The sequence below is a fragment of the Ranitomeya imitator genome, chromosome 1, assembly GCF_032444005.1.
Source record: "Ranitomeya imitator isolate aRanImi1 chromosome 1, aRanImi1.pri, whole genome shotgun sequence".
Taxonomy (NCBI): Eukaryota; Metazoa; Chordata; class Amphibia; order Anura; family Dendrobatidae; genus Ranitomeya; species Ranitomeya imitator.
In genome coordinates this window covers 520635539-520660826 of record NC_091282.1, presented here as the reverse complement: position 1 = coordinate 520660826, position 25288 = coordinate 520635539, and the positions used below count along the sequence as shown (strand labels likewise).

The 25288-nt window shown below is 44.1% G+C and overlaps 1 protein-coding gene across 4 annotated transcripts in view; it reads right to left on the bottom strand.

Moving 5' to 3' along the window:
* The window catches only part of TMOD1 (tropomodulin 1), a 147972-nt gene that overhangs the window by 112106 nt on the left and 10578 nt on the right, over positions 1-25288 (bottom strand). For all 4 annotated transcript variants that reach the window (XR_011320853.1, XM_069766764.1, XM_069766747.1 and 1 more), the window contains exon 2: positions 5726-5866. Coding sequence is in view for 3 of the 4 variants with exons in the window: in XM_069766764.1 (XP_069622865.1) it covers positions 5726-5845 (120 nt within the window). In the remaining variant the exon portion in view is untranslated. The remainder of the gene's footprint in view (positions 1-5725; positions 5867-25288) is intronic.

Sequence of the window (25288 nt, the reverse complement as noted above, 5' to 3'; positions counted from 1 at the left end):
CAAAGGAGGTGGACTGCACCAGTATAATAACACAACAAATAACAGGGTATACAGACAAGGTAACTAAAAGTCTCAAACTCACCAAATTCTCACACAACCACAGAGGAAACACAGAGAAGGGAAGAGAAGGAATAAACTAGGAAGGAAAACAGGTTAAACATGCAACCAAAACCGCAGACACCAATCTCTATAAATAAACCTCCAACACCAACACTACGCTCCTTCAACCTCCAAGCCAGGCAGTAGAACTGATCACTGACAATAGCTGAAGTCAGGACTGAGTCTATATAGAGGATCAGATTACAAAATCCACTTCAGCTGAGAGAGACCCAGCTCTCAGCAACTCAGCAATAAGGTTAACTCCTGCACTGCTGGCACAAAGCAGCCAGGTCAGAATATAGGTTAAGAGCTTCTGTTCACTGTGTGTGAACGAGGCCCAAAGCGCTGCGGTTCTCTGGAACCTCTCTGTCGCGGTAGCCCCGTGACAATGCCCCATAGATTCTTTGGGGGTTAAGGTCAGGCGAGTTTGCTGGTCAATCAAGCACAGTGATACTGTTGTTTTTAAACCAGATATTGGTACTTTTGGCAGTGTGGACAGGTGCCAAGTCCTGCTGAAGAATGAAATTTCCATCTCCAAAAAGCTTGTGGACAGAGGGAAGCATGAAGTGCTCTAAAATTTCCTGGTAGATGGTTGCGTTGACTTTGGTCTTGATAAATCACAGAGGACCTACACCAGCAGATGACATGGCTTCCAACCAAACCATCACTGATTGTGGAAACTTCACACTAGACCTCAGGCAGCTTGGATTGTGTGCCTCTCCACTCTTCCTACAGACTCTGGGACCTTGATTTCAAAATGATTTCAAAATGAAACGCAAAATTCACTGTCATCGGAAAACAACACCTTGGACCACTGAGCAACAGTCCAGTTCTTTTTCTCCTTGGCCCAGGTAAGACGCTTCTGGCATTGTCTATTGGTCATGAGTGGCTTGACACAAGAAACGCGACACTTGTAGCTTATGTCCTAGATATGTCTGTGTGTTGTGGCTCTCGAAGCAATGACTCCAGCAGCAGTCCACTCCTTGTGAATCTTCCACAAATTTTTGATTGGCTTTTTCCTAACAATCCTTTCAAGGCTGCAAATATTCTGGTTGCTTGTGCACCTGTTTCTAACACACTTTATCCTTCCACTCAGCTTTCCATCAATATGCTTGGATACAGCACTCTGTGAACAGCCAGGTTCTTTAGCAATGACCTTTTGTGGCTTACTCTCCTTGTGGAGTGTGTCAATGACTGCATTCTGGACATTTGTCAAGTCAGCAGTCTTCCCCATGATTGTGAAGCCTACTAAAACAGACTAAAGGACCTTTATAAACACTTAGGAAGCCTTTGCAGATGTTTTTTGTTAATTATTCTAATTTATTGAGATAATGACTTTTGGGTTTTCATTGGCTGTAAGCTATAATCATCAACATTAGCAGAAATAAACACTTGAAATAGATCACTCTGTTTGTAGTGACTCCATATAATATATGAGTTTCGCTTTTTGTATTGAACAACTGAAATAAATTAACTTTTTGATGATATTCTAATTTAGTGAGAAGCACTTGTATATGGGCAGCATACAGGGTTTAACAGTGATTTTAAGAAAAAAAAAAGCAGACCAAGAGTAGAAAATGTGGAAAAAAATCATTACCAATTCAATCCCACATTGCTTCAGCATCGCAGCTCTGGTCTTTGTCATTTCTTCAGCAATGATGTCAGGTTTATCAGGTATATGACCAACCATTCCAGTCACTGGCCTCAGTGGCAAAGCTTCCATGTATGGCATGTAACCGCTGAGGCCAGTGATTGACTGCAGTATTCATGTGAATTATGTACATGACGTCATTGCTGCAAGGCCAGCAGGGGCCAATAGAGCAGCAGCACTGGAGCGGCAGGTGATTGAATAGGTAAGCAATGGTTATTATATCATTTGAACAAATTTCTTGATTTTAGACTTTTTTTTTAGAAGCAATCACATCAACATTTTTGTCCTCTTACTATATTGCAATCATCATATTATACAGGTCCTTCTCAAAAAATTAGCATATAGTGTTAAATTTCATTATTTACCATAATGTAATGATTACAATTAAACTTTCATATATTATAGATTCATTATCCACCAACTGAAATTTGTCAGGTCTTTTATTGTTTTAATACTGATGATTTTGGCATACAACTCCTGATAACCCAAAAAACCTGTCTCAATAAATTAGCATATTTCACCCATCCAATCAAATAAAAGTGTTTTTTAATAACAAACAAAAAAACCAACAAATAATAATGTTCAGTTATGCACTCAATACTTGGTCGGGAATCCTTTGGCAGAAATGACTGCTTCAATGCGGCGTGGCATGGAGGCAATCAGCCTGTGACACTGCTGAGATGTTATGGAGGCCCAGGATGCTTCAATAGCGGCCTTAAGCTCATCCAGAGTGTTGGGTCTTGCGTCTCTCAACTTTCTCTTCACAATATCCCACAGATTCTCTATGGGGTTCAGGTCAGGAGAGTTGGCAGGCCAATTGAGCACAGTAATACCATGGTCAGTAAACCATTTACCAGTGGTTTTGGCACTGTGAGCAGGTGCCAGGTCGTGCTGAAAAATGAAATCTTCATCTCCATAAAGCATTTCAGCCGATGGAAGCATGAAGTGCTCCAAAATCTCCTGATAGCTAGCTGCATTGACCCTGCCCTTGATGAAACACAGTGGACCAACACCAGCAGCTGACATGGCACCCCACACCATCACTGACTGTGGGTACTTGACACTGGACTTCAGGCATTTTGGCATTTCCTTCTCCCCAGTCTTCCTCCAGACTCTGGCACCTTGATTTCCGAATGACATGCAAAATTTGCTTTCATCAGAAAAAAGTACTTGGGACCACTTAGCAACAGTCCAGTGCTGCTTCTCTGTAGCCCAGGTCAGGCGCCTCTGCCGCTGTTTATGGTTCAAAAGTGGCTTTACCTGGGGAATGCGGCACCTGTAGCCCATTTCCTGCACACGCCTGTGCACGGTGACTCTGGATGTTTCCACACCAGACTCAGTCCACTGCTTCCTCAGGTTCCCCAAGGTCTGGAATCGGTCCTTCTCCACAATCTTCCTCAGGGTCCGGTCTCCTCTTCTCGTTGTACAGCGTTTTCTGCCACATTGTTTCCTTCCAACAGACTTACCATTGAGGTGCCTTGATACAGCACTCTGGGAACAGCCTATTTGTTGAGAAATTTCTTTCTGGGTCTTACCCTCTTGCTTGAGGGTGTCAATGATGGCCTTCTTGACATCTGTCAGGTCGCTAGTCTTACCTATGATGGGGGTTTTGAGTAATGAACCAGGCAGGGAGTTTATAAAAGCCTCAGGTATCTTTTGCATGTGTTTAGAGTTAATTAGTTGATTCAGAAGATTAGGGTAATAGGTCGTTTAGAGAACCTTTTCTTAATATGCTAATTTATTGAGACAGGTTTTTTGGGTTATCAGGAGTTGTATGCCAAAATCATCAGTATTAAAACAATAAAAGACCTGACAAATTTCAGTTGGTGGATAATGAATCTATAATATATGAAAGTTTAATTGTAATCATTACATTATGGTAAATAATGAAATTTAACACTATATGCTAATTTTTTGAGAAGGACCTGTATAGCACTGTGTACTTGAAATTATGGTACTCATTTTGTCCTGCTACCCAGCTAATTCTTTTCTTTTCCATTGGGTCTATGACTAGAGATGGGCGAACCCGAACAGTAAAGTTCGGCGTCCATACTGAACACCTACTGTTTGGGAACGGACACCAAACACAGACTTCACCAGGAACTCCATGTTACTGTTCGGGATCGGCTGCCCGAACACCGGGTGATTGTCATGCTGTCATGTGCATGGCAGTGCGATAAACACTGCTTCTGATAGGCGGTGAAATCATCCGCCGCTCCTGCTCTCGCTGTTATTAGTGTAAGCAGAAATCGGATGATGGGAGCTGACACCAGTGACCGGAGGTAAACTTTATACCGCCGATCACAGCTGAGCGCTCACGCTGTCTTTTGACAGCGTGGGACCCGAGGCTCTATGACCAGCAGTGATGATTTCACCGCCAAACAGAAAGGTGTTTGCTGTGCTGTCTTGCACCTTACAGCTCAGCAAACACTGGATGTTCATGCCCCCCATTCAATTGAATGGGGTCTGGGTTCGGGAACTGTTCTGGTACCCGAACCCGAACTTTTTGTAACTGTTCGGCCGAATCCTCCAGACACAAACATCCAGGTGTCCGCCCATCTCTATCAATGACATCACTTGATTAAAAACTAAATAGCTGAATCCTTCTAAGCTTTATGTAGAAACAGGAGGTAAGTTTTCCCTGTATGAGTCACTGCAAAATTCCATGTGACAAAGGCATCAATGGGCGGTGATTGTGACGCGCTTCGAGCGCATTCATGATAAATGCCGCTGTCAGAAATTAACAGCGGATTTAACATGTTAACAGCCATATGTGGATGGCGATTCCACCCGCGGCTGTTAGGTGCACATGTCAGCTGATGAAATCAGCTGTGATGTGCCAGAAAAGTTGCGGAACCTGCATAAAACAGGGGGAGGCACCCTTGGATGTACCTACACGTTAAAGGTCGTACAGGTGTTAATCATGTGATATTAGAGACCTAATGGAAAAGAGAAGAATTAGCTGTGTAGAAAGGCTAAATGAGCAATCCTAAACACACAGTGCTGTATAATATGATGATGGCAAGTGCTTCTTTAAAATGGGAAGGAGTACAGGGACATAAGCAAATGACTTGCTGATGTAATCATATCTTGTCAGATTTTTGTCATGCCTACTAGTACAATTGTTATATATTATATATGTGAGAGTTTATATTCTGAAATGAACAGTTTTTATACGAGTTTAAAGGTACCGTCACACATAGCGATATCGTTAACGATATCATTGCTTTTTGTGACGTAGCAACGATATCGTTAACGAAATCGTTATGTGTGACAGCGACCAACGATCAGGTCCCTGCTGGGAGATCGTTGGTCGCTGGGGAAAGTCCAGCACTTTATTTTGTCGCTGGATCTCCCGCTGACATCGCTGAATTGGCGTGTGTGACGCCGATTCAGTGATGTCTTCACTGGTAACCAGGGTAAATATCGGGTTACTAAGCGCAGGGCCGCGCTTAGTAACCCGATGTTTACCCTGGTTACCGTTGTAAACGTAAAAAAACAAACACTACATACTTACATTCCTGGTGTCTGGTCATGTCCCTCGCCGTCAGCTTCCCGCACTGACTGGTGAGCGCCGGCCAGCCGTAAAGCACAGCACAGCGGTGACGTCACCGCTGTACTTTACGGCCGGCGCTCAGTCAGTGCTGGAAGCTGAAGGCGAGGGACATGACCAGACACCGGGAATGTAAGTATGTAGTGTTTGTTTTTTTACATTTACAACGGTAACAAGGGTAAACATCGGGTTACTAAGCGCGGCCCTGCGCTTAGGAACCCGATGTTTACCCTGGTTACCCGGGGACTTCGGGATCGTTGGTCGCTGGAGAGCTGTCTGTGTGACAGCTCTCCAGCGACCAAACAGCGACGCTGCAGCGATCGACATCGTTGTCAGTATCGCTGCAGCGTCGCTTAGTGTGACGGTACCTTTAGCAAAGAGACCATTCAATAATTCAATATATACTGTATAGTGATACTTACATCTGGATCTAACTCTTCTAGTTCTCCTTCCAGAGCACTTATTTCCTCCACTGTTAGCTTGTTTAAGATCTCTTCCTCATCCACATCTCGATATTTCTCTAGGTCTTTTCTACGGAGCATTTTCTTTGGTAGATTGTTTTTCTAGATGACATATTAAACTATATGTTATCAATTATTAACATTTTATAAGTAAAATAAAAGATATACAGTATTTTAATCAGAAATGTGTTAAATATCCACATATTTAGATAGGCTAGTGAAAGTTCAATAGTTTAAAAGAAGTAGACAAACAGATGCAATGTATACAACATGTATACAAATAAAAAGAGCAAAAACATGAATAAGATCCTGTCCATGTGCAAATTCGATACAAAGTGACTTTTGTACTTGATATTTTTATTTTTGATAATGGGATACATTGTTCCTATTGGTCAGTTTCTTTGAAATTATTGTAAAAGGTAAAACATGCCCATATCTATAAGCAATCATAAAAGGGAACCTGTCATAAGGATTCTGCTCAGTAAACTACTGACAGTGTTAGGTTGGCGCCATTATACGGATTAAAATGATACCTTGGTTGGTGAAATCCGTCTTATGGTTGTTGTTTAATCTTTATTTTCAGTTTTGAGTTAATGAGATTCTCGTGCTGCGGGACGGCCTGTGGGGGGGGTCTTTATCTGGTGCTCTGCTTACATATTCTGGGCTTATGACAGGTCACTGATCTCTATTTTACACACTGAATATACTATTGCTTGAAAAAACAAAAACAAAACATTTATCATGCAGGCGCCTCCTGCGCTGTAGCACGATCCGATGTATAATATGAATATATTCATTTTATGTAGGCATTATTTTGTTTTGTTGGAAAAAAATAAAATTTAACTTAATCAAAATGGCAGCGGCGGCTGTGCAGCAGCATCTATTACTTTCCAATAGATGCTACCTAGCTGGCGCAGCCGGCGCCATCTTGATGGAGCCTCTTTTATTTTTCTCTAGCAAAATGACACCGGCGGGGATGCCTGTGCAGCAGCACCTATAGATGCTACTGCGCAGGCGCAGCCGTAGGCACCATTTTTATTAAGATAAAAAAAACTTCCAACAAAACAAAATGGCTACATAAAATAAATATATACATATTATCATATTATACATTGTATCATTCTACAGCGCAGCCGCCAGCACCTGCATAATGAATGTTTTGTTTTTTCAAACAAAATATTATATGCAGTAAAATAGGGGCAGGGGTCAGTGACCTGTCAGAAGCCATACAGATGAATATGTAAGCAAAGCACCACATGAAGACCCCACACTGGCTGTCCCAAAGCACCAGAATCTCATTAACTGAAAACTGAAAATAAAGATTAAACAACCATAAGACGGATGTCATCAACAAAGGTATCAGTTTAATCAGTATAACGGCGCCGACCTGACACTGTACATTACTGAGCAAGATCCTGCTGACAGGTTCCCTTTAATTACACAGTTAACATTACACCCTGAAATCACATTATAACATATGTGGGTTATAAATGGCTTTGCACCAACATCTATGCATGCACAAATCTGGATTAAAGCATTCAGTCTACAGTCATGGACAAAAATTTTGAGAATGAGACAAATATTAATTTTTCCAAAGTCTACTGCTTCATTTTTTCTAATGGCAATTTGCATATACTCCTGAATGTCAGAGTGATCAGCTTAACAGCAATTACTGTACTTGCAAAGTCAATATTTGCCCAGAAAATGAACTTTAACCCCCAAAACACATTTCAACATCATTGCAGTCCTGCCTTAAAAGGAACAGCTAACATCGTTTTAGTGATTGATCCATTAACACAGGTGTGGGTGTTGATGAGGACAGGGCTGGCGATCAATCAGTCATGATTAAGTAAGGGTACCGTCACACAGTGGCATTTTGATCGCTACAACGGCACGATTCGTGACGTTCCAGCGATATCGTTACGATCTCGCAGTGTCTGACATGCTCCTGCGATCAGGGACCCCGCTGAGAATCGTACGTCGTAGCAGATCGTTTGAAACTTTCTTTCGTCGTCTAGTGTCCCGCTGTGGCGGCATGATCGCATGGTGTAACAAAGGTGTGCACGATATTGTATACGATGTGCGCATAGTAACCAACGGCTTCTACATCGCACATACGTCATGAAATTATCGCTCCAGCGTCGTACATTGCAAAGTGTGACAGCAGTCTACGACGCTGGAGCGATATTGTTACGATGCTGGAGCGTCACGGATCGTGCCGTCGTAGCGATCAAAATGCCACTGTGTGACGGTACCCTAAGAATGACATCACTGGACACTTTAAAAGGAGGCTGGTGCTTGGTATAATTGTTTCTCTTCAGATAACCATGGTTATCTCTAAAGAAACACGTGCAGCCATCATTGCACTGCACAAAAATGGCCTAACAGGGAAGAGTATCGCAGCTACAAAGATTGCACCTCAGTCAACAAATCTATCGCATCATCAAGAACTTCAAGGAGAGAGCTTCCATTGTTGTCAAAAAGGATTGTTGCCCAAGAAAGACCAGCAAGCGCCAGGACCGTATCTTAAAACTGTTTCAGCTGCGGGATCGGACTACCAGCAGTGCCGAGCTTGCTCAGGAATGGCAGCAGGCTGGTGTGAGTGCTTCTGCACGCACTGTGAGGCGGAGACTCTTTGAGCAAGGCCTGGTTTCAAGGAGGGCAGCAAAGAAGCCACTTCTCTCCAGAAAAAACATCAGGGACCGACTGATATTCTGCAAAAGGTACAGGGAGTGGACTGCTGAGGACTGGGGCAAAGTCATTTTCTCTGATGAATCCCCTTTTCGGTTGTTTGGGACATCTGGAAAACAGCTTATTCGGAGAAGAAGAGTTGAGCGCTACCACTAGTCTTGTCTCATGCCAACTGTAAAGCATCCTGAAACCATTCATGTGTGGGGTTGCTTCTCAGCCAAGGGAATCGGCTCACTCACAGTCTTGCCTAAAAACACAGCCATGAATAAAGAATGGTACCAGAATGTCCTCCAAGAGCAACTTCTCCCAACCGTCCAAGAGCAGTTTGGCGCCCAACAATGCCTTTTCCAGCATGATGGAGCACCTTGCCATAAAGCAAAGGTGATAACTAAATGGCTCATGTGTTATGGCCGGCAATCAGGCAACACAGCGTGCAGTAATCAGCGCACATACAGAGATCTGGCAATAACCAAAAACAATAGGACGAGCTCTGAGACGTGGAATCTCTGTAGACTGCAGTACCTGATCTATCCTCACACAACTATAAGCAGCAGTGGATTGCGCCTATCACTACCTATGCAACTCGGCACTGCCTGAGGAGCTGACTAGCCTGAAGATAGAAATACAAGCCTGACTTACCTCAGAGAAATACCCCAAAGGAATAGGCAGCCCCCCACATATAATGACTGTTAGCAAGATGAAAAGACAAACGTAGGAATGAAATAGATTCAGCAAAGTGAGGCCCGATATTCTAGACAGAGCGAGGATAGCAAAGAGAACTATGCAGTCTACAAAAAACCCTAAAACGAAAACCACGCAAAGGGGCAAAAAGACCCACCGTGCCGAACTAACAGCACGGCGGTGCACCCCTTTGCTTCTCAGAGCTTCCAGCAAAAGTTAATAGCAAGCTGGACAGAAAAAACAGAAAACTAACTAGAAGCACTTATCTAGCAGAGCAGCAGGCCCAAGGAAAGATGCAGTAGCTCAGATCCAACACTGGAACATTGACAAGGAGCAAGGAAGACAGACTCAGGTGGAGCTAAATAGCAAGGCAGCCAACGAGCTCACCAAAACACCTGAGGGAGGAAGCCCAGAGACTGCAATACCACTTGTGACCACAGAAGTGAACTCAGCCACAGAATTCATAACAGTACCCCCCCCTTGAGGAGGGGTCACCGAACCCTCACCAGAACCCCCAGGCCGACCAGGATGAGCCACATGAAAGGCACGAACAAGATCTGGGGCATGGACATCAGAGGCAAAAACCCAGGAATTATCTTCCTGAGCATAACCCTTCCATTTGACCAGATACTGGAGTTTCCGTCTAGAGACACGAGAATCCAAAATCTTCTCCACAATATACTCCAATTCCCCCTCCACCAAAACAGGGGCAGGAGGCTCCACAGATGGAACCATAGGTGCCACGTATCTCCTCAACAACGACCTATGGAATACATTATGTATGGAAAAGGAGTCTGGGAGGGTCAGACGAAAAGACACCGGATTGAGAATCTCAGAAATCCTATACGGACCAATAAAACGAGGTTTAAATTTAGGAGAGGAAACCTTCATAGGAATATGACGAGAAGATAACCAAACCAGATCCCCAACACGAAGTCGGGGTCCCACACGGCGTCTGCGATTAGCGAAAAGCTGAGCCTTCTCCTGGGACAAGGTCAAATTGTCCACTACCTGAGTCCAGATCTGCTGCAACCTGTCCACCACAGAATCCACACCAGGACAGTCCGAAGACTCAACCTGTCCTGAAGAGAAACGAGGATGGAACCCAGAATTGCAGAAAAATGGAGAGACCAAGGTAGCCGAGCTGGCCCGATTATTAAGGGCGAACTCAGCCAACGGCAAAAATGACACCCAATCATCCTGGTCAGCGGAAACAAAACATCTCAGATATGTTTCCAAGGTCTGATTGGTTCGTTCGGTCTGGCCATTAGTCTGAGGATGGAAGGCCGAGGAGAAAGATAGGTCAATGCCCATCCTACCACAAAAGGCTCGCCAGATCCTCGAGACAAACTGGGAACCTCTGTCAGAAACAATATTCTCAGGAATGCCATGTAAACGAACCACATGCTGGAAGAACAAAGGCACCAAATCAGAGGAGGAAGGCAATTTAACCAAGGGCACCAGATGGACCATTTTAGAAAAGCGATCACAGACCACCCAAATGACCGACATTTTTTGAGAAACGGGAAGGTCAGAAATGAAATCCATCGAAATATGTGTCCAAGGCCTCTTCGGGACCGGCAAGGGCAAAAGCAACCCACTGGCACGTGAACAGCAGGGCTTAGCCCTAGCACAAATTCCACAGGACTGCACAAAAGCACGCACATCCCGTGACAGAGATGGCCACCAGAAGGATCTAGCAACCAACTCCCTGGTACCAAAGATTCCTGGATGACCGGCCAGCACCGAACAATGAAGTTCAGAGATAACTTTACTAGTCCACCTATCAGGGACGAACAGTTTCTCGGCCGGACAACGATCAGGTTTATTAGCCTGAAATTTCTGCAACACTCTCCGCAAATCAGGGGAGATGGCAGACACAATGACTCCTTCCTTGAGGATACTCGCCGGCTCAGATAACCCCGGAGAGTCGGGCACAAAACTCCTAGACAGAGCATCCGCCTTCACATTTTTAGAGCCCGGAAGGTATGAAATCACAAAATCAAAACGAGCAAAAAATAACGACCAACGGGCCTGTCTAGGATTCAAGCGCTTGGCAGACTCAAGATAAGTAAGGTTCTTATGATCAGTCAATACCACCACGCGATGCTTAGCACCCTCAAGCCAATGACGCCACTCCTCGAATGCCCACTTCATGGCCAGCAACTCTCGGTTGCCCACATCATAATTACGCTCAGCAGCAGAAAATTTCCTGGAAAAGAAAGCACATGGTTTGAACACTGAGCAACCAGAACCTCTCTGTGACAAAACCGCCCCTGCACCAATCTCAGAAGCATCAACCTCGACCTGGAACGGAAGAGAAACATCAGGTTGACACAACACAGGGGCACAGCAAAAACGACGCTTCAACTCCTGAAAAGCTTCCACGGCAGCAGAAGACCAATTAACCAAATCAGCACCCTTCTTGGTCAAATCGGTCAATGGTCTGGCAATGCTAGAAAAATTACAGATGAAGCGACGATAAAAATTAGCAAAGCCCAGGAATTTCTGCAGACTTTTTAGAGATGTCGGCTGAGTCCAATCCTGGATGGCCTGAACCTTAACCGGATCCATCTCGATAGTAGAAGGGGAAAAGATGAACCCCAAAAATGAAACTTTCTGCACACCGAAGAGACACTTTGATCCCTTCATGAACAAGGAATTAGCACGCAGTACCTGGAAAACCATTCTGACTTGCTTCACATGAGACTCCCAATCATCTGAGAAGATCAAAATGTCATCCAAGTAAACAATCAAGAATTTATCCAGATACTCACGGAAAATGTCATGCATAAAAGACTGAAAAACAGATGGTGCATTGGCAAGTCCGAACGGCATCACCAGATACTCAAAATGACCCTCGGGCGTATTAAATGCCGTTTTCCATTCATCTCCCTGCCTGATTCTCACCAGATTATACGCACCACGAAGATCAATCTTAGTAAACCAACTAGCCCCCTTAATCCGAGCAAACAAGTCAGAAATCAATGGCAAGGGATACTGAAACTTAACAGTGATCTTATTAAGAAGGCGGTAATCAATACACGGTCTTAGCGAACCATCCTTCTTGGCTACAAAAAAGAACCCTGCTCCCAATGGTGACGACGATGGGCGAATATGTCCCTTCTCCAGGGACTCCTTCACATAACTGCGCATAGCGGTGTGTTCAGGTACGGACAAATTAAATAAACGACCCTTAGGGAATTTACTACCAGGAATCAAATCGATAGCACAATCACAATTCCTATGCGGAGGTAGGGCATCAGACTTGGACTCTTCAAATACATCCTGAAAGTCCGACAAGAACTCTGGGATGTCAGAAGGAATGGATGACGAAATAGACAAAAATGGAACATCACCATGTACTCCCTGACAACCCCAGCTGGTTACCGACATAGAGTTCCAATCCAATACTGGATTATGGGTTTGTAGCCATGGCAACCCCAACACGACCACATCATGCAAATTATGCAGTACCAGAAAGCGAATAACTTCCTGATGTGCAGGAGCCATGCACATGGTCAGCTGGGCCCAGTACTGAGGCTTATTCTTGGCCAAAGGTGTAGCATCAATTCCTCTCAACGGAATAGGACACCGCAAAGGCTCCAAGAAAAATCCACAACGTTTAGCATAATCCAAATCCATCAGATTCAGGGCAGCGCCTGAATCCACAAACGCCATGAGAGAATACGATGACAAAGAGCACATTAAGGTAATGGACAAAAGGAATTTGGACTGTACAGTACCAATAACGGCAGAGCTATCGAACCGCCTAGTGCGTTTAGGACAATTAGAAATAGCATGAGTAGAATCACCACAATAGAAACACAGCCTGTTCAGACGTCTGTGTTCTTGCCGTTCTACTTTAGTCATAGTCCTGTCGCACTGCATAGGCTCAGGTTTACTCTCAGACAATACCGCCAGATGGTGCACAGATTTACGCTCGCGCAAGCGACGACCGATCTGAATGGCCAAGGACATAGATTCATTCAAACCAGCAGGCATAGGAAATCCCACCATTACATCCTTAAGAGCTTCAGAGAGACCCTTTCTGAACAAAGCCGCTAGTGCAGATTCATTCCACAGAGTGAGTACTGACCACTTCCTAAATTTCTGACAATATACTTCTACATCATCCTGACCCTGGCATAAAGCCAGCAGATTTTTCTCAGCCTGATCCACTGAATTAGGCTCATCGTAAAGCAATCCCAGCGCCTGGAAAAATGCATCAACATTACTCAATGCAGAATCTCCTGGTGCAAGAGAAAACGCCCAGTCCTGTGGGTCGCCGCGCAAAAAAGAAATAATAATCAAAACCTGTTGAATAGGATTACCAGAAGAATGAGGTTTCAAGGCCAAAAATAGCTTACAATTATTTCTGAAGCTCAGGAACTTAGTTCTGTCACCAAAAAACAAATCAGGAATCGGAATTCTTGGTTCTAGCATCAATTTCTGATCAATAGTATCTTGAATCTTTTGTACATTTACAACGAGATTATCCATTGAGGAGCACAGAGCCTGAATATCCATGTCCACAGCTGTGTCCTGAAGCACTCTAATGTCTAGGGGAAAAAAAAGACTGAAGACAGAGCTAAGAAAAAAAAAATGATGTCAGGATTTCTTTTTTCCCTCTATTGGGAATCATTGGTGAGGCTCCTTGTACTGTTATGGCCGGCAATCAGGCAACACAGCGTGCAGTAATCAGCGCACATACAGAGATCTGGCAATAACCAAAAACAATAGGACGAGCTCTGAGACGTGGAATCTCTGTAGACTGCAGTACCTGATCTATCCTCACACAACTATAAGCAGCAGTGGATTGCGCCTATCACTACCTATGCAACTCGGCACTGCCTGAGGAGCTGACTAGCCTGAAGATAGAAATACAAGCCTGACTTACCTCAGAGAAATACCCCAAAGGAATAGGCAGCCCCCCACATATAATGACTGTTAGCAAGATGAAAAGACAAACGTAGGAATGAAATAGATTCAGCAAAGTGAGGCCCGATATTCTAGACAGAGCGAGGATAGCAAAGAGAACTATGCAGTCTACAAAAAAACCCTAAAACGAAAACCACGCAAAGGGGCAAAAAGACCCACCGTGCCGAACTAACAGCATGGCGGTGCACCCCTTTGCTTCTCAGAGCTTCCAGCAAAAGTTAATAGCAAGCTGGACAGAAAAAACAGAAAACAAACTAGAAGCACTTATCTAGCAGAGCAGCAGGCCCAAGGAAAGATGCAGTAGCTCAGATCCAACACTGGAACATTGACAAGGAGCAAGGAAGACAGACTCAGGTGGAGCTAAATAGCAAGGCAGCCAACGAGCTCACCAAAACACCTGAGGGAGGAAGCCCAGAGACTGCAATACCACTTGTGACCACAGAAGTGAACTCAGCCACAGAATTCACAACACTCATGGAACAAAACATAGAGATTTTGGGTCCATGACCTGGAAACTCCCCAGATCTTAATCCCATTGAGAACTTGTAGTCAATCATCAAGAGACGGGTGGACAAACAAAAACCAACAAATTCTGGCAAAATGCAAGCATTGATTATGCAAGAATGGACTGCTATCAGTCAGGATTTGGTCCAGAAGTTGATTGAGAGCATGCCAGGGAGAATTGCAGAGGTCTTGAAGAAGAAGGGTCAACACTGCAAATATTGACTTGCTGCATTAACTCAATCTAACTGTCAATATAACTTATTGGTACTCATAATATGATTGCAATTATATTTCTGTATGTGATATAAACATCAGACAAACACTAATAAAAACCAGAGGGCAGCAGTTCATGTGAAAATATAATTTTGGTGTCATTCTCAAAAATTTTGGCCATGACTGTATATGCAGATGTGTGTATAGAGCCAGGCAATGTTTTAAAATGCTGTCTATTAACACACCACTTTCTTATATTCTTGGAAAAACCCTTTACAGTTGATATGTAATAAATAATTGTAAATCTAAGCATAGGACACCAATTTCCCCCACTTGTTTCTTCAGTTTCATAAAATGACTTTTAACCTTTACACTGATTCTCTGACTTTGTAATAGAAGCTGGAGCAAAGAAAGGTGAGCACATGCTTCCAAAAATACATGTCCAGATAACACATTTGATAACTTTAATCCTCCTAAAGCTTCATAAAGGTTTCCCAATGGGAATGTACATTAACAATCCTGAAATGTGCAGGTACATCACAGCAAAGTATTAGGCTATGTGCACACGATGCGTTTTTGATGCTTTTTTGCGGCTTTTTTACGTGCAGAAATGCTCCAAAAGCGCAATGGAATACTAAAACAAAGTAATTCAATGACAATCCTGAAGTGTTGTGTACATAATCCGTAAATTTCCGTCCGTATTTGCAAGCATTTGATTTTCTGCAGCAAGTCAATTCTTTTAGCATTTCTGCAGCGCTTTTGACTCATTGACTTCAAATGAGTCAGTCAAATCTGCAGCAAAAATGCAAGTGTAAAAAGGTTTGTGTATTTGCTGCATATTTGCAGCAAAAAAACGCTGCAATTTGTCAAAGGGAAATGATGTCAGAAGGAGGAAGAGTGTGTGGGCGGAGAATGTGTTGTGTGTCTCTGTGTGGGCGGAGAATGTGTTGTGTGTCTCTGTGTGGGCGGAGAATGTGTTGTGTGTCTCTGTGTGGGCGGAGAATGTGTTGTGTGTCTGTGTGGGCGGAGAATGTGTTGTGTGTCTGTGTGGGCGGAGAATGTGTTGTGTGTCTGTGTGGGCGGAGAATGTGTTGTGTGTCTCTGTGTGGGCGGAGAATGTGTTGTGTGTCTCTGTGTGGGCGGAGAATGTGTTGTGTGTCTCTGTGTGGGCGGAGAATGTGTTGTGTGTCTCTGTGTGGGCGGAGAATGTGTTGTGTGTCTCTGTGTGGGCGGAGAATGTGTTGTGTGTCTCTGTGTGGGCGGAGAATGTGTTGTGTGTCTCTGTGTGGGCGGAGAATGTGTTGTGTGTCTCTGTGTGGGCGGAGAATGTGTTGTGTGTCTCTGTGTGGGCGGAGAATGTGTTGTGTGTCTCTGTGTGGGCGGAGAATGTGTTGTGTGTCTCTGTGTGGGCGGAGAATGTGTTGTGTGTCTCTGTGTGGGCGGAGAATGTGTTGTGTGTCTCTGTGTGGGCGGAGAATGTGTTGTGTGTCTCTGTGTGGGCGGAGAATGTGTTGTGTGTCTCTGTGTGGGCGGAGAATGTGTTGTGTGTCTCTGTGTGGGCGGAGAATGTGTTGTGTGTCTCTGTGTGGGCGGAGAATGTGTTGTGTGTCTCTGTGTGGGCGGAGAATGTGTTGTGTGTCTGTGTGTGGGCGGAGAATGTGTTGTGTGTCTCTGTGTGGGCGGAGAATGTGTTGTGTCTCTCTGTGTGGGCGGAGAATGTGTTGTGTGTCTCTGTGTGGGCGGAGAATGTGTGTGTGTCTCTGTGTGGGCAGAGAATGTGTTGTGTGTTTCTGTGTGTGGGCAGAGAATATGTGCATGTGTCTCTGTGTATGGGCGAAGAATATGTGCGTGTGTCTCTGGGTGTGGGGTGAGAATATGTGGGTGTCTCTGTGTGTGGGGGGAGAATATGTGTGTGTGTCTGTGTGTGGGGTGAGAATATGTGCGTGTTTCTCTGTGTGTGTGGGCGGAGAATATGTGCACGTTTCTGTGTGTTGGCAGAGAATATGTGTGTGTGCCTCTGTGTGTGGGCAGAGAATATGTGCGTGTGTTTGTGGGCGGAGAATATGTGCGTTTCTGCATGTGGGCGGAAAATATGTGCGTGTGTGTCTGTGTCTGGGCAGAGAATATGTGCATGTGTCTGTGTCTCAGCAGAGAATATGTGCGTGTGTCTCTGTGTGTGAGCAGAGAATGTGTGTCTCTGTGTGGGCAGAGAATATGTGCGTATGTGTGGGCGGAGAATGTGTGTGTGTCTCTGTGTGTGGGCAGAGAATATGTGCGTGTCTGTGAGCGGAGAATATGTGTGTGTGTGTGTGTGTGTGCAGAGAATATGTGCGTGTGTCTCTGTGTCTGAGCGGAGAATATGTGCGTGTGTCTCTGTGTATGGGCGAAGAATATGTGCATGTGTCAGTGTCTGAGCGGAGAATATGTGCGTGTGTCAGTGTCTGAGCGGAGAATATGTGCGTGTGTCAGTGTCTGAGCGGAGAATATGTGCGTGTGTCTCTGTGTGTGGGCAGAGAATATGTGTGTGTTTCTGTGTGTGGGCAGAGAATATGTGCATGTGTCTCTGTGTATGGGCGAAGAATATGTGCGTGTGTCTGTGTCTGAGCAGAGAATATGTGCGTGTGTCTCTGTGTGTGAGCAGATAATATGTGTGTGTCTCTGTGTGTGGGCAGAGAATATGTGCGTGTGTGTGGGCGGAGAATGTGTGTGTGTCTGTGTGTGGGCAGAGAATATGTGCGTGTGTGTGGGCGGAGAATGTGTGTGTGTCTCTGTGTGTGGGCAGAGAATATGTGCATGTCTGTGAGCGGAGAATATATGTGTGTGTGTGTGTGTGTGTGCGCGCGGAGAATATGTGCGTGTGTCTCTGTGTATGGGCGAAGAATATGTGCGTGTGTCTGTGTCTCAGCAGAGAATATGTGCGTGTGTCTCTGTGAGCAGAGAATATGTGTGTCTCTGTGTGTGGGCAGAGAATATGTGCGTGTGTGTGGGCGGAGAATGTGTGTGTGTGTGTGGGCAGAGAATATGTGCGTGTCTGTGAGCGGAGAATATGTGTGTGTGTGTGTGCGGAGAATATGTGCGTGTGTCTCTGTGTATGGGCGAAGAATATGTGCGTGTGTCTGTGTCTGAGCGGAGAATATGTGCGTGTGTCTCTGTGTATGGGCGAAGAATATGTGCGTGTGTCAGTGTCTGAGCGGAGAATATGTGCGTGTGTCTCTGTGTGTGGGCAGAGAATATGTGTGTGTTTCTGTGTGTGGGCAGAGAATATGTGCATGTGTCTCTGTGTATGGGCGAAGAATATGTGCGTGTGTCTGTGTCTGAGCAGAGAATATGTGCGTGTGTCTCTGTGTGTGAGCAGAGAATGTGTGTGTGTCTCTGTGTGTGGGCAGAGAATATGTGCGTGTCTGTGAGCGGAGAATATGTGTGTGTGTGTGTGCGGAGAATATGTGCGTGTGTCTCTGTGTATGGGCGAAGAATATGTGCGTTTGTCTGTGTCTCAGCAGAGAATATGTGCGTGTGTCTCTGTGTGTGAGCAGAGAATATGTGTGTGTCTCTGTGTGTGGGCAGAGAATATGTGCGTGTGTGTGGGCGGAGAATGTGTGTGTCTCTGTGTGTGGGCAGAGAATATGTGCGTGTCTGTGAGCAGAGAATATGTGTGTGTGTGTGTGTGTGTGCGGAGAATATGTGCGTGTGTCTCTGTGTATGGGCGAAGAATATGTGCGTGTGTCTGTGTCTGAGCGGAGAATATGTGCGTGTGTCTCTGTGTATGGGCGAAGAATATGTGCGTGTGTCAGTGTCTGAGCGGAGAATATGTGCGTGTGTCTCTGTGTGTGGGCAGAGAATATGTGCGTGTCTGTGAGCGGAGAATATGTGTGTGTGTGTGGGCGGAGAATATGTGCGTGTGTCTCTGTGTATGGGCGAAGAATATGTGCGTGTGTCTCTGTGTATGGGCGAAGAATATGTGCGTGTGTCTCTGTGTATGGGCGAAGAATATGTGCGTGTGTCTGTGTCTGAGCGGAGAATATGTGCGTGTGTCTCTGTGTGTGAGCAGAGAATATGTGTGTGTCTCTGTGTGTGGGCAGAGAAAATGTGCGTGTTTGTGGGCGGAGAACCATACTGTTGCTCAACTGAAGTACCAGATTATAGAACATGTCCCATTGGCTAGGAGGGGAGGTGATAGGATCAAAAGACTGAAAGAGCGTGAATCCTTTTGGATCTACACGCTCCAAACTCTTTCTCCACTAGGTCTCAACAGAGATTATGAGGTCTCTTATTGAATTAGTTGGATTCTCTGGTCTTATATATGGATTGACTTACTGATAATGATATTTATACAGAGTCATGATGTTGGTGTTGTATCATACCACAGTATGTGGTTTGGAACTATAGTTCGCACTATTCACTCCAAACTTTCTATGCATCCTTGAACCTTTTTGGTCTATAATATCTATCAGTACTATTTGACCATTGAGGTCCTCCTTCAGACACCAGTAACAATGCTTGTGAATTGATATATTAATTAATATCCATGTTTAATTTGTCCCTGTATATATTCTTTTTATTGCATATGTATTACATTTGCATAAAAGGGATTATGACAAGCTGCACGTTAAAAGATGCACTTATTTCCCTCCTAATTGCTCTCTTTCTTTTCTCCCTTTCAGCATACAGGCGGGAACTAGAACATAAAGCGCCGTTACATCTGCGCATGCGCTAACTTGTATTATTCGGCACTAGTTGGCGTCTTTCATCTCTCTCCGGACTGCACGGCCGCTCTGTGTCACATGCTCTTTCTTCAACCTTCACCCGGATACCAGCACATGCACGCGTACCGGAAGAGGGTAAAAAGCCGACACCACCCTTCTCCTTTCACTTACCTTCACGCTAAGCGGTCACAGTCCTCTCCCGGATTTCCACACCGGATACATATGCGGCATATACCACCAGTGACTTTTCGTTCAAGGTATTTAACATGCGCCTTTGAGCTGGGTATAAAAGCTTATTAACGTGCTGTTTTTTTATGACCCGTGTTTGTCCCCACAGTGGGATCTCTACCTCTACTTCTCATATTTACAAGTAAAGTAACTTTTTTCTTTTTCTTTTGGTAAACACTTATGGTGATAATACCTACATTTTATTTATAATCTGCACAAGGTGTCTTTATCTCTACATATTTATATGAGAATGCACATATTGCGTATATCAGTATCATGTTGATTGGGGATATAACTGCATTTAGATACCCCACATAATTTTGCTCCAACACATTTATGAACCCTATATGGGTCATGTTATATTATACCCCCATAAATAGTGAAGATATGCTTCCTTAGACTGCCGTTGCTCAGTTTTTCTTTTTCCTTTTGAATATGTTTTTTGTTCTATGATGCTTCTTCTTTAATAATGTGCCAAAGGGCAGTGATTATTTGTTATTATATTCATTATATAAATATAATTGAGCATGATCTTTCTTGAATCAAAATGATGATTATAGAATGGGTTGGTTGGATCCAAGTTTTATAACATGTGGCATATGGTAACATACACCATTTTTTTGTACGATGTAACGTTATGTCTATTTTGCCTAAGTTTTGTTTTATTTATGTATATTACAGAAAGACAGAAGTCTCTTGAAAAAGGCTAATACGCCAAAACGTTGAGAATGTATATTATATGTCTATCATAAAGTCTGCAGAATTTGTCTATGTGGAATCCCACCAACGCATATTTTTTCTTGGTTTAAAAACATTAATTGATTATCATAATTTTTTATGTGCCAGAGTTTTACCTATAGTATATCGTAGTATATTGCCCAGCCACGATGATGCCTTTGACATTATGGCAGTGATGCCAACATTTTTAGGTGTGACTAAAATTCTATAGTATTGTTTCTACTTTGTCACCCATACAAATCATACTGTTCCGAAAGGGCATTACGATGGTGCTTAGCCAAACACTGCATATGAGAGGTCCGTGGCCTTATTATTACTGATACGTTGGTCTCTCCTTTGTAGTGTTTGCATATCATATAAGAGGAGGCGAGCAATTTTTTTGATATCTGAACACAATATTGTTACCAATCTCTCTAAGCACCACAATCATAATCATCTCCAGTTCACACCACACGCCAGAGTTAATTGAATTTAAGCTTATTTGTGCTATCTTTGCACCAATAGCCAGCATTAGCAGCACTGTTAGTGTACACTATTACACTTTTTTTTTTCTTTTCTTTTGTGGTGTTGTTTTTTGGTGGTGGCTTTTTGGTAGGGATACCTGCTAGGGTCTTTAGGGTCAGTCCACATTGAGCGGGGGCGCCATATCGTAACCCAGGGTGCCAACCTCCACTGTCAGGAAGGGAATCTTTTAGGGAAAGGCACGTCTATCCTCCCTAGCCCTTTCCTATATTTTTTGCCGGTATTATACATCGGAGACCACAGATCCTGCAGGTTCTCTACTATTGTTCTATATGGTTATTAATATGGTTTCTTGGTTTTAATCATTATATTAAAACATATTTTTTAGGTCTCTGTCAATTTTTTGTTTTTTTCTTGGAAATATTAGACCTTAGCTATTTGTATGTTGGTTTTTGCCCAGCCACGTAGTATATTGCCCAGCCACGTAGTATATTGCCCAGTCACGTAGTATATTGCCCAGCTACGTAGTATATTGCCCAGTCACGTAGTATACAGCACAGAGCCATGTAGAATATTGCACAGCGACGTAGTATATTGCCCAGCCACGTATGTAACAGGTTAAAAAAATAAATAAATAAACATATACTCACCTTCCGAGGGCCACTTTTAGTTCGATCACATGACCGTGACGTCATGGCAGGTCCTACTCGCACAGGCGCGCAGGACCTGTGATGACGTCGTGGTCACATGACCGTGACGTCATGGCAGGTCGTTCTCGCGCAGGGCCTGTGATGACGTCACGGTCACATGACCATGACGTCATGCAGGTCCTTCTCGCGCAGGGCCTGTGATGGCGTCGCGGTCACATGACCGTGACGTCTTGGCAGGTCCTTCTCGCGCAGGGCCTGTGATGACTTCGCGGTCACATGACCATGACGTCATGGCAGGTCCTTCTCCCATACCACCGGAACCTGCCGCTTGCATGGAGCGGTCACCGGAGCGTAGCCAGAAGTGGGAAAGGTGAGTATATAGTGATTTTTTTTTTTTTATTATTTTTAACATTAGATGATTTTACTATTGACGCTGCATAAGCAGCATCAATAGTAAAAACTTGGTCACACAGGGTTAATAGCGGCGGTAACGGAGTGAGTTACCCGCGGCATAACGCGGTCCGCTACCGCAGGCATTAACCCTGTGTGAGCGGTGACTGCGGGGAGTATGGAGTGGCCCCCGACTGCAGGGGAGTAGGGAGGGACAAATCGGACTGTGGTCTTCGCTGATTGGTCGCGGCAGCCATGACAGGCAACTGGCGAGACCAATCAGCGACTTGGATTCCATGACCAATGAATATCCGTGACAGACAGAAAGACAGACAGACGGAAGTGACCCATAGACAATTATATAGTAGATAGACTGTGCATATGTTTTCACGAATCACGAGAAAATCTCGCCATACGGATGCCATACGGGGAGGTTTACATGCGCAAAATACGCAGCCATACCTTGCCTATGGATGACATACGGATCACTGTTCAGGGAACATTTCTGCGTATTTGGTCCGTAAAAAACAGACCGTATTTTTATACGTTGTGTGTGACACCGGCCTAAGTGATTTGCATACATGCAGTCATGTGCCAACTAGACATGCTCGGCTTCGCTCAATATAAGTTGATTGAGCAAGGCCGATTACTTCTGGCCGGAATGTGGTCATAAGTATGCAAATCATATACTTATGGACATGTGACCGACTGCTCTTCTCAACAACATCAGAGAATCCTGGCAGAGTGTGGTGTACACACTGTAAGAATTCCGAAAATTGCGATACGCAGTGACTGCACACTTTCAACAGATGACCGGACAACCCCTTTAACCCCTTTACCCCCAAGGGTGGTTTGCACGTTATGGACCGGGCCAATTTTTACAATTCTGACCACTGTCCCTTTATAAGGTTATAACTCTGGAACGCTTCAACGGATCCCGGTGATTCTGACATTGTTTTCTCATGACATATTGTACTTCATGACAGTGGTAAAATTTCTTTGATATTACCTGCGTTTATTTGTGAAAAAAAACAGAAATTTGGCGAAAATTTTGAAAATTTCGCAATTTTTCAAATTTGAATTTTTATGCAATTAAATCACAGAGATATGTCACACAAAATACTTAATAAGTAACATTTCATACATGTCTACTTTACATCAGCACAATTTTGGAACCAAAATTTTTTTTTCTTAGGGAGTTATAAGGGTTAAAATTTGACCAGCAATTTCTCATTTTTCCAACACCATTTTATTTTAGGTACCACATCTCATTTGAAGTCATTTTGAGGGGTCTATATGATAGAAAATACCCAAGTGTGACACCATTCTAAAAACTGCACCCCTCAAGGTGCTCAAAACCACATTCAAGAAGTTTATTAACCCTTCAGGTGTTTCACAGGAATATTTGGAATGTTTAAATAAAAATGAACATTTAACTTTTTTTCACAAAAAATTTACTTCAGCTCCAATTTGTTTTATTTTACCAAGGGTAACAGGAGAAAATGGACCCCAAAAGTTGTTGTACAATTTGTCCTGAGTACGACGATACCCCATATGTGGAGGTAAACCACTGTTTGGGCGCATGACAGAGCTCGGAAGCGAAGGAGCGCCATTTGACTTTTCAATGCAAAATTGACTGGAATTGAGATGGGACGCCATGTTGCGTTTGGAGAGCCACTGATGTGCCTAAAGATTGAAACCCCCCACAAGTGACACCATTTTGGAAAGTAGACCCCCTAAGGAACGTATCTAGATGTGTTGTGAGAACTTTGAGCCCCCAAGTGTTTCACTACAGTTTGTAACGCAGAGCCGTGAAAATAAAAAATAAAAATTCCCCCAAAAATTATTTTTTAGCCCCCAGTTTTGTATTTTCTCGAGGGTAACAGGAGAAATTGGACCCCAAAAGTTGTTGTCCAAATTGTCCTGAGTGCGCTGATACCCATGTGGGGGGGAACCACCGTTTGGGCGCATGGGAGGACTCGGAAGGGAAGGAGCACCATTTGGAATGCAGACTTAGATGGAATGGTCTGCAGGCGTCACATTGCATTTGCAGAGCCCCTAATGTACCTAAACAGTAGAAACCCCCCACAAGTGACCCCATATTGGAAGATAGACCCCCCAAGGAACTCATCTAGATGTGTTGTGAGAACTTTGAGCCCCCAAGTGTTTCACTACAGTTTATAATGCAGAGCTGTGAAAATAAAAAATCTTTTTTTTTCCCACAAAAATTATTTTTTAGCCCCCAGTTTTGTAATTTCCCAACGGTAACAGGAGAAATTGGACCCCAAAAGTTGTTGTCCAATTTGTCCTCAGTACGCTGATACCCCATATGTTGGGGTAAATGTTGTGAATTCTGTGATCAAGCTCCCTCCTGTGGTCACGAGTGGTACTGCGGCTTCTGAGTTTCCTTCCTCAGGTGATGAGGTTAAGTCGTTAGGTGCTGCTCTATTTAACTCCACCTAGTGCTTTGATCCTGGCCTCCAGTCAATGTTCTAGTATTGGTCTTGCTTCCTCCTGGATCGTTCCTGTGGCCTGTCTGCTCAGCATCAGCTAAGTCCTGCTTGTGTCCTTTTGTTGCTATATTTTCCTTCCAGCTTGCTTTTTTGGTTCTGCTTGCTTGCTGGAAGCTCTGAGACGCAGAGGGAGCACCTCCGTACCGTTAGTCGGTGCGGAGGGTCTTTTTGCCCCTCTGCGTGGTTGTTTGTAGGTTTTTGTGTTGACCGCAAAGCTATCTTTCCTATCCTCAGTTTATTCAGTAAGTCGGGCCTCAGTTTGCTAAATCTATTTCATCTCTGTGTTTGTATTTTCATCTTTACTCACAGTCATTATATGTGGGGGGCTGCCTTTTCCTTTGGGGAATTTCTCTGAGGCAAGGAAGGCTTATTTTTCTATCTTCAGGACTAGCTAGTTTCTCAGGCTGTGCCGAGTTGCATAGGGAGCGTTAGGCGCAATCCACGGCTACCTCTAGTGTGGATTGATAGGTTTAGGGATTGCGGTCAGCAGAGTTTCCACGTCTCAGAGCTCGTCCTATGTTTTGTGGTTTTTGTCAGGTCACTTGTGTGCTCTAAACTTCAAGGTCCATTGTGGTTCTGAATTACCTATTCATAACAGTACTGGAGGTCCAAAGTACTATGCTTCTCAATAGAGGGAAAAAAGAAGTTCTGAGACCATTTTTTTTTCTTTGCACTGTGTTTTGCCTTTTTTTTCCCCTAGACATTTGGGTGGTTCAGGACACAGGTGTGGTGATGGACATTAAAGGTCTGTCTTCATGTGTGGATCTTCTCACTGCAAGAGTACAAAATATTCAAGACTTTGTGGCTCAG